General features: G+C 37.1%; 1 protein-coding gene across 3 annotated transcripts; it reads left to right on the top strand.

Annotated features, from left to right (window-relative positions):
• Nucleotides 1-672: 672 nt before the first annotated feature.
• si:dkey-266f7.9 lies at nt 673-11,254 on the top strand. 3 transcript variants are annotated; one of them, XM_087293735.1, is made up of 4 exons: nt 673-811; nt 3,825-3,907; nt 8,436-9,003; nt 10,776-11,254. In XM_087293735.1, exons 2-4 carry the CDS (start codon nt 3,852-3,854, stop codon nt 11,049-11,051), a joined length of 900 nt encoding a protein of 299 aa, XP_087149861.1. In that variant the 5' UTR covers nt 673-811; nt 3,825-3,851; the 3' UTR covers nt 11,052-11,254. The 3 variants fall into 3 exon arrangements, with proteins under 3 accessions (XP_087149861.1, NP_001121840.1, XP_087149860.1); NM_001128368.1 differs by having other exon boundaries at nt 746-811; nt 3,820-3,907; nt 10,776-11,239; XM_087293734.1 differs by lacking the exon at nt 673-811 and having other exon boundaries at nt 3,804-3,907.
• The last annotated feature ends 577 nt before the right edge of the window (nt 11,255-11,831 follow it).

Below are 11,831 nucleotides of genomic sequence, written 5' to 3'. Positions count from 1 at the left end.
ATAATCAGCTGAATCAACACAATTCTTGGGAATTTTTGGGGAACATCTTAATTGTTTTATGTTCAATCCATTTATAAAAATAATCAAGTTAAACTTAATCCATTTTTGTTGGGACAACATGAAGAAATTTTGTGGAACCCAGCATTCCCATACAGTGTACGCACTGTCAAAATGCTTCCACACAATTACTTCTTGTAGTCCTAACACAAATTGATTAAGTTCACAAATTTTAGTGGACTGAACTAAATTTATGACGTTGTGCCCCCCAAAAATTTAAGAATTGTGTTGTTTCCACTAATTTTAAATAAGTAATTTAAACAAACAGCAAAAAAAGTTTTGAGTACATTGGGAATCCTAAAATGAGAAAAGTGAACCGAAATAAATGTACAATCTAATAAATAAATCTAGATAAAGACAGAAATAAGCGTTAGTATTTACCCAGCTTCAGTAAATATTGTTTAAACTACAAAAATGTCAATGAAAGTCACTTTTATCAAATGTTTGTAATAGTAAAATCAACACAGCTACTTGACAGTATAACTGAGGACCACTGAGTTCAGTTTAGAATATTTTGTCCGCTCTCAATGAGTCAGCTTTTTACTGTACACTATATATAGGCACAATAACCTCTCAAACAAAAGGGTCAGTTTGTATTGGTGCCTCAGACAAGTTCAAGCTAGAACTACGTACTCACTGGGGGGAAAAAAGGGTACAAAACAACAGCAGGCTTTCCAACTAACCTGATTCTGCCTAGTTGTTTTTTAGCACTTCAGCATCACAAACGTCTTCCCTGCCAAACTCAACCAACACGGTAAGAGATCACTACTCTGGCTACAGTTACGATGCATTTGCATGTGGGGTTATACGTTTGTTAGAATGCTGTTAAGTTTTGATATTTGAAATGTAATAGATGGAACATACATAAGCTGCTTATACACACAGTTAAAGTCAGAATTATTAGCCCCCTGAATTATTAGATTAATTCAGATTTTATGTTTTTTTTCAACACATTTCTAAACATAATAGTTTTAATAACTTATTTCTAATAATTGATTTAAATGTATCGTTGCCCTGATGACAGTAAATAATATTTGACTTGAAATTTTTCAAGACACTTCTTTACAGCTTAAAGTGACATTTAAAGGCTTAAGTAGGTCAAGTAGGTAAACTAGGAAGGTTAGGGTTATTAGACAAGTTATTGTATAACGATGGTTTGTTCTGTAGACTATCGAAAAAATATATAGCTTAAAGGGGCAAATAATTTTGACCTTTAAATGGTTTTTAAAAAACTAAAAACTGCTTTTATTCTAACCGAAATAACACAAATAAGACTTTCTCCAGAAGAAAAATATTATCAGACATGCTGAGAAAATTTCTTTGCTCTGTTAAACATAATTTGGAAAATATTTAAAAAGGGTGGACTAATAATTCTGACTTCAACTGTATGTAAGCCTTGCTTTAAAGGTCTGGAATAATGAATGGTTAAGTTAAGTGAAATAAAGTCAAGTTTACATATACAGTTAAAGCCAAAATTATTCACCCTCCTGTGTTTTTTTTCAAATATTTTCCAAATGATGTTTAACAGAGCATGGATTTTGTGGCAGTATTTCCTATATTGTTTTTCTTCTAAAGAAAGTATTATTTGTTTTATTTTGGCTAAAATAAAAGCTGTTTTAATTTACTTATAAAAAACATTTTAAGCTCAATATTATTAGCCCCCTTAAGCCATATTTTTTGTGGTTGTCTACAGAACAACCCATCATTTTACAATGACTTGCTTAATTACACCAATTAACCCAGTTAAGCCTTTAAATGACACTTTATGCTGAATACTAGTACGTAAATATTTAGTAAAATATTATTTACTGTCATTATGAGAAAGATAAAAGAAATCAGTTATTAGAAATTAGTTATTACAACTATTTTGTTTAGAAATGTGTTGAAAAAAATCTTCTGTTAAACACAAATTGGGGGGAAAAAATATATTAATAATTCAGGGGACTAATAATTCTGACCACAAAACAGTTTATTGTACGAGTATATTGAGTGGGATTAACCCAAAATTACACTGTGTGGGTCAAAATCATAATTTCTTTCATTAAAGTATCTACGTTTCATGTTCTATGAAAAGATGTTGTAAATTTCTGATAATAAATATATCAAAAGTAAATTTTTGATTAGTAATGTGCATTGCTGAGAACTTAAATTGTATCTATTGTAATCGAATTTAAACATGATTTTCAGTGTTTAGATTTTTTTTTCGAATTCAATTCAATTAATCTTTATTTCCAACACAATCTCACGTATGAATTTGTTCGATCTTCTTTGCTCATCCCCCAATGCCAGTTGGGTTTAGGGGTGGAGTTAGGTGACACGCCTCCTTTTTAAAAATCGCACATATTTGTATGACTGAACTTGTATGAATTTATATGAATTAGCCACTAAACTGAAAAACCAACAAAAAAACAAACATAAAATACTTTCGTTTCTTTATGAGATCAGGCTGATATTTCTATAGCGCTTTTACAATCTAGATTGTGTCAAAGCAGCTTAACATAGAAGTTCTAGTAAATTAAAATTTAAACTGTGTCAGTCCAGCTTTCAGAGTTAAAGTTCAAAACAGTTTAGTTCAGTGTGGTTTAAATTTCATTGCTCAAAGTCCAAACACTGAAGAGCAAATCCATCGAAGTGCAGCTCCACAAATCCCAAACCAAGCAAGCCGGTGGTGACAAATGCGAGGAACAAAACTTCACCAACTGACGAAAGTGAAGGAAAATTAAACCTTGAAGGAAACAAGGCCCAGTTGGGCACGACTGTTTCTCCTTTGGTCAAGCTTCTTGCGCAATGCTGCAGTCTAGGCACGAGGGGTTGAAGAACACTAGACGTCTTATCGTAGAGAAGCTGCAAGTGTGAGTAGGTTAATTGGCTGGCACACAAGTTTAATGTAAAGACTCGTCTGTCACTGGGTCTTTAAGGAATCATGCTCTCCAATCCTCCATGACTGCCATAACATCTGCTCAGGATACAGTCTAGTCCAAGGTTATGGAGACGTCTATAGAAGTCCTCTATGGTTGGCACCATGTTCTCAGATACCAGATTTTTAAATAGTTGCATCTCAGCCAAATATTGTCCCAATACTATTAAAGTATTGGAAAGCATTATTTATTCAACTTTCAAGTAATGTGTGAATCCAACACAATCTCACGGCAATTCGTAACTTTTTCATTTAGTGGCTAATTCATATGAATTCGTACGATCTAATTCGTACAATTTAGAACGATTTGCTTATCCCCCAATGACGGTTGAGGTTAGGGGTGGGGTCAGGTGCCACGCCTCCTTTTTAAAATCGTACCATTTCGTACGACTGAACTTGTACGAATTCGTACAAATTAGCCACTAAACTGGCAAAACGTAAAATACTTTTGTTTTCTTGTGAGATCAGGCTGGTGAATCTATTTTTTTTTTTTTCAAAAATGGACACTAATAGCTGGTTTTGTGGTCAATGCTTAGTATATTTAACTATGGTGAACTTATTTTAGTCCAATTAATACATTTGGTGAAATAACCCTGACTTTCAATAATAATAATAATAATAATTGAAAACATTTGTTATTCTGACCAATTGTCATTTTCATTACTCGTTTTTGCATATGGATTTTGGAATAAATGTTATCAAGCTTTTTGACTTTTGGAAAATAATTACAAATGTCTGGTTTTTATATAGGATGATTTCACCCCACATTAAAAAAAGAATGTACTGTAATTATAGCAAGTGTCATAGAAATTCTAATTGAATTATTCTAATGATTATCTTTATAGTGCAGGATCAGTGGACATTGAAAAGGCTCATTATGGAAGGCACCAAAGGACACATTTTGCGGCTAATGGTAATGGGCGTTTTGCTGGGGTAAGGTTCTTAATACCCATAATTCCAAAACCTCTTTCATAGCGTCTTCTATGACAAATTACAGTTGCTGTATGGTAAAGAAAAATCCATTTCGCTGAGAAGAAAGGTCTGCAAGCTGTTATTTTAAGATTTAAGTGCTTTTATCTCAGGCTAGCCAAATGGATCTGTTTCTCTTCGTCTACCTGCTATTATCGTCAGCAAATGAACCAATTATCTAATTTCATTATATCCATCCATTACAGATAAGCATGAGTGCAGTAATCTTGTATCTTTTAGTAAAGCTGAGTGCACGCTCTTGAGCTTTGGTCAAGGTACATTTAAATCCTAAAATATTCCTGTAATCCAAGGCCAAAGTTTGTGGGCTTTACTTACCAGTTTGACATGTTCATTGACAATCACTATTGCAGTCTTTTTTTTTTCCTTTTTTTCTTCTTCTTCATTCCAATGAACTCTACCAGTGTTAGATGTATTTAGTCCTGAAGTTTTTCCTACTAATCAGTAGGAGCACTGAACCTAATGATGAAGCACCAAAAAGACAAACCGCGACTTCATACTCATCTTCTTCATTCAATACAAGTCTCTTTTTAAGACAAGCATGATCAAAATCAAGGCTTTAATTTATTTAAGCATTTGTTTGCCATCTCTTGCATATGAATGTAGCTCATTGTCACTGAATGTGTCATCATTGCACACTCACAGGACTTTTGTTTACCTTTGGAACACAAATTGAAATATTTTTTAATCAAGTCTCCATTAAAAAGTCTATTCCCAAAATTCTGACGTCTTAATTAAAGAGATAAAGAGATCAAAAAATAAATCCACATGAATGAGAGGTTTATCCAAGTGTTCTAAAGAGACTTGGTTGCTTTATAAGATGAACATATTTAATGCCAGCATTTGTTCGCACTGAAACACTGATCAGCAAACAGTAGGGCCTTTCAGTCCTTGAAATGTTTAACCCTGGGTCATTTTAAACCGTATGGATAAACACATTTTTGGGTTATCTTGCATGGATGAAGAGTTATTCCTCATTACATTGGCCTTTATTTTCAATAAAAGATAACAGATATTTGAAATAAGATAATAATAGACCTTTAAAGGGACAGTTCACCCAACACTGAATGTTCTGTCAGCATTTACTTATCCCTTTACTTGTTCCACACCTTCATTCATTCGTTTTCTTTTAGGCTTAGTCCCTTGATTAATCTGGGGTCTCCACAGCGAAATGAACCGCCAACTTATCCAGCATATGTTTTACGCAGCGGATGCAGTGGTCAGTGGTTTAAGCTTTCCTTAAAATATCTTCTTTCGTGAAACAATAAATAGTAATCAACATTTTTGGGTAAACTGTTCACAACAGTTGTGGCGAGGGGGCAAGGCTGAGAGCCAAGGGAACGGAATGAGCATTTATTAAGTGGATTCACCTATGGCGCGCACCGGCCTCCAATCCAACGGAAGAAGCTCAGGCCGCCGGGAAGAAGGAGGCGGAGAACCGACGAAGTTTTAAAATGATTATTAATAAAAGGGATGGCAGTCCCTCACGGAAACTGCCGTCAAACTGAAAACAAAAGTAAAACAATCTGTCCGAGCCGGTCCTCTCTCGGCTTCCTCTGCCATCGTTCCTCCTCTTATAGTGCAGAGCTCTTTCCATGGGATTCGAGGCCGGTGTGTGCCACAGGTGAATCCACTAACGCGGCGGCCTCATTCACACGGCTCTCGGCCCCACCCCCTCGCCACAGCTGTGTTTATGGTTAGGTGTGTTAAATAGGTGGCTTTCACTTACACTCTACATACACTGTATTATAGTGTACTGTTTTATAATGCACCCTCAATACTGAGGTGCAGATATTTTCCGTTAAGACTTCATTCATTTTTGACTAGTTCTTTCAGAACGTGACATGCTTTTTACTTTAGGCATCCAAATAAACAGGCTTCATCACAAGATATAATGAGTCATTATGTACACTGTGGGACAAATAAAAATATATATATTTTTTTTATCTAATGACATAAAACACCTAATTGAAATTTGTTCAGAAATACAAATTTCAGAATAGCTGTCCAAATCAAATCATAAAAATCGCTGGTGAAGCCTTTATTCTTGCTCAAAATCATTATCTGTTAAAATACAAGCAGCTGCTAAAAAAGCTAAAATAAAAAAACAGGGATTCTATCTTTTCCTTTAGTGGATGGACAGAAACATCTCAGATTCAATTACAAATAATGTCATTAGTGTTTCAAAGATAAACATTTTTTTTTTACCAGGTTGGATCATCATGAGGATCTTTAAAGAGACTGTTCACCCACAAATGAACATTTCCTTATCATTTAATCACACTCAAGTGGTTCTAGATTGTTATGAATTTCTTTCTTGTTAAACAAAAAACAAGATTGTCTGAAGAATGTTGGAAAAGCACAGCCATTGACATCCATAGTAGGAAGACAAAATTCAATGAAAGTCAATGGCTGTTTTTCCCCTTTCATTCTTCAGTATAACTTCCATTGTGTTCAACAGAACAAAGAATCTCAGAGACCGTTTACACAACATTATCAGCCACACATAGGAAACTTTTTATCTGTTTGTTTACAGGACAGTGGGTTTTTTGAGGCTGAAAATGCATTTATCTGATAATGGGTTAAAACATGTACGTTTTTGAAAATGCCACCATTGTAATGTTCGTGTAAACACCTGAAAATGAAAGTCTCTGAAAAAACAATGAGTTCATGGGTATTCATAGAACGCGTTTAGGGAGGTGAACATTAAAGTCAAGCACAAACAAACATACAACAAACACAACAATGCTGGTAGTGTTGTTATTGCTCAAGCGTTTGCTTAGACAACATGGATTTAGTTTAAAGTACAACAGCAAAGACGCATCCCAGCTGACACATGTCATACAACCTTAATGTTAGGTTAAATTTAGGTCACCAGCATCTAAGGACATGTTATTTTGATGTCCTATAACGACATGGAATGACAATGATATTTGGTTGTTTTTAGGTTGCGTTGGAAAATGACCAAAACTCAACTCGAGCCAACATCTTAAACCAGTGTCATATTGACATCAAATACTGGCATTTTTCATCAGGTATGGCAACCAATGTCTGATAGACATCATAGTGGTAACGGCCAGACAACATCAAGCTGTAGCATTATTTGACGTTGATAATTGGTTAATTTTAGGTTGTGTTGGAAGATGACCAAAATTTAATGTCAAACCAACATCATATTGACATCAAATACTGACATCCAACGTCTGATAAATGTAATAGTGGTAATGTCCATACAACGTCAAGCTGTAACATTATTAGACATTGATATTTTGTTGTTTATAGGTTGCGTTAGAAAGTAACCAAAATGCAATGTCTGACGCTGGACATTGATGTTGGCCTGACGCTGGGTTCTGATGGCAACGTCGAGCCAACATCTTAAACCAACTTTATATTGACATCAAATACTGACATTTAGTCGTCAGGTATGGCAAACAACATTCAACGTCTGATAGACATCATAGTGGTAATGTCCACACAATGTCAAGCTGTAATATCATTAGACGTTGATATTTGGTTATTTTTAGGTTGTGTTGGAAATGACCAAAATTCAACGTCGAACCAATATCATATTGACATCATATACTGACATTTATTCTTCAGGTATGACAACCAACATACAACGACTGATAGACGTCATTAGACGTCCATACAACGTCAAGCTGTAACATTATTAGACATTGATATTTTGTTGTTTAAAAGTTGCGTTAGAAAGTAACCAAAATGCAATGTCTGTCTGATGCTGGACATTGATATTGGCCTGACGTTGGGTTCTGATGTCAACCCCTATTTTATTTCCAAACAAAACAACCCATGACATTGGTTTATAATGTCAGTCTGACGTCAACAAATTCTAAATACACTTACAGGTACTATTTTACTAACGCCAAATACTAGCCTGGCTAACAGAATACAGCAGGGGTCACCAATCCTGGTCCAGGAGGGCCGGTGTGCCCGCAGGGTTTAGCTCCAACTTGCCTCAACACACCTGCCTGGATGTTTCAAACATACCAAGTAAGACCTTGATTAGCTTGTTTTAGGTGTGTTTGATTAGGGTTGGAGCTGAAATCAGCAGGACACCGGCCCTCGAGGAACAAGTTTGGTGACCACTGGAATACAGCATTTTTGCCCATTTTTGTGGAAATGCAGATTGTTTGGAAAATGTAAACATTAAACTTTTCCTTCAAAAAGCAAAGGACAAACATCTCTTTTTTGGGCTCCGTCATTGTTGTGTACAGTAAATGTAGCCTCAGACTAGTTTGGAACAAGGGGAGGAGGAGTAAATGATAGCAGATTTTTCATTTTTTGGGTGAACTGTCCCTTAAATGACAACTGATTTCCCAATAGTGGGAACATGTATTTACAGCCTAACAACCAATGATGGTAAAGGTCTGTTTCTGTATACATCATACAGTGAGCACCTGGCTTAAAATCAATACGTATGCATTTATTCTCTGAATGTAATATGGTCTCACAGCACAGCCGTTGGATACAGAGCCGTCCAGACACCAGACTATGATGACACCACCACACCCGAGATCCTGAACCCTTCCTGGATGGCCACTATCCCCGACTTTTTCTCTCTATCCGATGTGACGATGCCCGGCACACACAACACCATGGCTCTATATGGCGGGTCACTGGCCGAGTGCAACTCTTGGTCACTCTCCCTGCAGCTGAGAGCCGGTGTACGCTTTCTAGATATCCGTGTTCGGCATGCCAGAGGCAACCTGACCATCCATCATGGCATCTCATACCAGTATGCTCACTTTGGAGATGTGTTAAAGGACATAGTGGCTTTCCTTAAGGAATATCCTTCAGAAACTGTGTTGATGAGGCTGAGAGAGGAGTTGAGCGACACACAGGATATCTACGGGGCAGTAGTGCGCTATATTAATGAGTATGCACACTGGGATCTGCTGTGGCACAGTAGGGAGATGCCCATTATGGGGGAGGCACGAGGGAAGCTGATCATCCTGCAGGATTTTCCAGGTCCTGATATGGGCCTCCGCTACAACTCACTGGACATTGTGGATGACTGGAAGGTAAGGATGAGGGAATTGGTAAGTGTGTTTATTTTATATGAGCTTGTGGATAAAAAATAAACTGTAGATTTGTCACATTCTTGACTGGTTTCAACGGTCATTTAGGTCATTTTTCAACATTAAATGTCACTTCTTCATTTGATATCATAAAAAAACATAGTGTTTCAGAATGAACATGTCCAGGCGTGTCCACAGTAAATAAAATGAATACATAAATAAAGCAATTGCTGTGTCCAGGAATTAATCTTAATGTAAGCTATATTAAGGCTTTACATCATTTATAAAATGGCTGATATTGGCTAACAAAAGTCACATGTCCGAATTAGAATTCACGCAATAATTCATCAAGCTAAAATTGAAATATAGGCTACTGTGATTCAAAAATTTACAGGGGTAAGTAATATTTTGGTTTTGTTGCTTTTGAAAGAGCTCATTCTGTCTGCTAAGATGCACTGATTTGATCAAATGTGAGAGTATTACATTTATGATTTCACAAAAGATCTGTAATGCAGTTTCCACAGTAATATAAGCAGCAAAACTATTTTTAACATGTCTAACAATAGGAAGCTATATAATATGACATTTCTTTAGTACAAAATTAGAAACATTTATGAAAGCTCACTTCTTATACTTAGACTGGATTAAAAATACAGCTTCGTAATCACATTTTATCCCATTTAAAATACTGTTACAATTACCAGCGATATAAAGCCATGGTCACTATGGACTTTTCACCCCATATACTTCTATTCATACGCACACGAATGCGGCAGACCGGAAACTCCACCTTGTGCGACATATTTCGCAGTTCACAGCGTTGGAAAGTTCAAGCTTGGTGAACTCTAATCTGCGAAATCGCATCATGTGATTGTGTAAGACCAATCGAAGATCAAAAGATGACCTCTCTGGATGGAAATTTAAAATATGGAGCAATCGCTTGCTTTTTTAATGTCTAATCATCTTGTCCATCTTTTTGCAGCGACGTACGACAGAATTTTGCATGCTCGAACTTTAGTGTGACCGTGGTTTTATCCTTTTAGATAGTTGGTAAACACGAAGATCACCAAAGAACTACAAATCCACCATTATATGGACTACAGTCCAGTCATGCACCGCTCACACGCACATGTTCCTAAATTTGCCTGTGTACATCTGATTGCCCCTGTGTTGACCCAGGATCCCTTCACAATACAGTTACTGTTTTAATATATTATTGATCAAATACACTCAGCACTGGTGAATGTAAGATAATTCTTTTTTGAAGCGTAGTATATTTGAACCATGAGAATAAAATGGATTATTTCACTTCTTAAGTAAATTATCATCATTTTTAAAATGTTATTTCTGATGACTGATTTTCATTTTAAGATGTAAAGGCTCTGGAAACAATAAAATAGACAAGCACAAAAGACAAGAAAAGTGACAAAAATAAATGAGAAAAACAGCTTCCAGTGGGTTTTTAATGTTCAAATCACAAGTTTTTATTTCTTTAAAAAACTACTTCTGAAACATAAAAGTGCCCCATAGCTGAAGAACCAAACCAAGAAAGAGAGCAGTCGGGGTGGGGGAGAATATTTTAAATTATACCATCATCTGAATCATTTCAAAGGGCTCAGGACTCAGGACTGAGATCCTTGGGAGACTCTTTATATTCAGTTTGCAGAGTGTAATCTTCATCTGTCAACTGTCTTTAGAAATCCATCAGAGAGACCCTTTTTACTCCCTCGCAGCATTTCTTAAAATGTACAGACGAAAACTCTTTCTCGCTCCAGGTGTCCTCTCTGCAGCCGGAGGAAGTGGAGAAGAAATGGAGAAGTGTCTCCACTCATCTGGAGGCGGCTGCGGTCGCTAACAAAAACCTCATGTTCCTCACCTACAGCAGCGGTGCCAGTATCCTGGCACATCCCAACTCCCTGGCCCGCCGAATAAACCCTCGCCTCTACGAATATCTGACAGCCTACTCCGGTCAAACGAAGAGGTTTGGTATTGTAGCGATGGACTTCCCTGGTGCCAAGTTAGTACAAACTATTATAGGCTTCAATTATTGAGAAACAACGGCAGGGCGTCAGAACTAATATGGCTGGGACTCACCAAAATACTTCATTAATTGACACAAATCCCAGGTTTATCTGTGACTCAAATTACCCCTAACCTTGAAATTTCCATAACTGTGACAGAAAAAGTTTGAGCTTGCTGGCAAATGTGGGGAAAATCTGACTTAATAAAGCACTGTGACAAATTTCTGTCATAACACCACGTTGTAACGAAATCTGAAATAAAACGCTCTCCTGTCACTTCATAAGGACTTTCAAGAGTTCACACTTAGCCCATGATTTATACATAGCTTGTTTGGCATGCTGTCCCGGGAGAGAGCCCTGAGCTCAAGGGATCCTCGAGCCCAGGGCTCCCCCCCTTTTGCAGGGCGAGTGGAGATTGAGCTCAGGTCTATCTCAAACTCCCCCGCTGCTGAGGCCAAGGCGAACTTCCTGAGAGTAAGACATTATAAGAAAGGTTTAGGCTTGTTTTATCTATAATATAGAGCACATTTGGATGGTGGGAGGAAACCGGGGAACCCGGGGGAAACCCACGCGGACACGGGGAGAACATGCAAACTCCACACAGAAATACCAGATGGCTCAGCGAGGACCCAACACCATTGGTATTCTTGCTGTGAGGCAACAGTGCTAGTCACTGGGCCACCGTGCCGCCCATTCTGGATAAAGGAGGAAGAAGGGGAGGAGGGGGGTTTCTTCCAAACGAAGATAGTTGTAGAAAGGAAATGAGGATATATATAGTGATTTGGGATCCTTCGATTGGAGGATCATAAT

This window comes from Danio rerio, chromosome 19, assembly GCF_052040795.2.
Source record: "Danio rerio strain M-AB ecotype USA chromosome 19, GRCz13ab, whole genome shotgun sequence".
Taxonomy (NCBI): domain Eukaryota; kingdom Metazoa; phylum Chordata; class Actinopteri; order Cypriniformes; family Danionidae; genus Danio; species Danio rerio.
The sequence above is the reverse complement of the archived record's forward strand: the minus strand, read 5'-3'. Positions and strand labels throughout refer to the sequence as shown.

What these genes read in the sequence shown, in the direction of transcription:
- si:dkey-266f7.9 (XM_087293734.1), top strand. Translation starts at nt 3,804, where the DNA reads ATGATTATCTTTATAGTGCAGGATCAGTGGACATTGAAAAGGCTCATT. An exon ending in GTAATGGGCGTTTTGCTGGG is followed by an intron (nt 3,908 to 8,435) that starts GTAAGGTTCTTA and finishes ATGGTCTCACAG; the next exon opens with CACAGCCGTTGGATACAGAG. An exon ending in ACATTGTGGATGACTGGAAG is followed by an intron (nt 9,004 to 10,775) that starts GTAAGGATGAGG and finishes TTCTCGCTCCAG; the next exon opens with GTGTCCTCTCTGCAGCCGGA.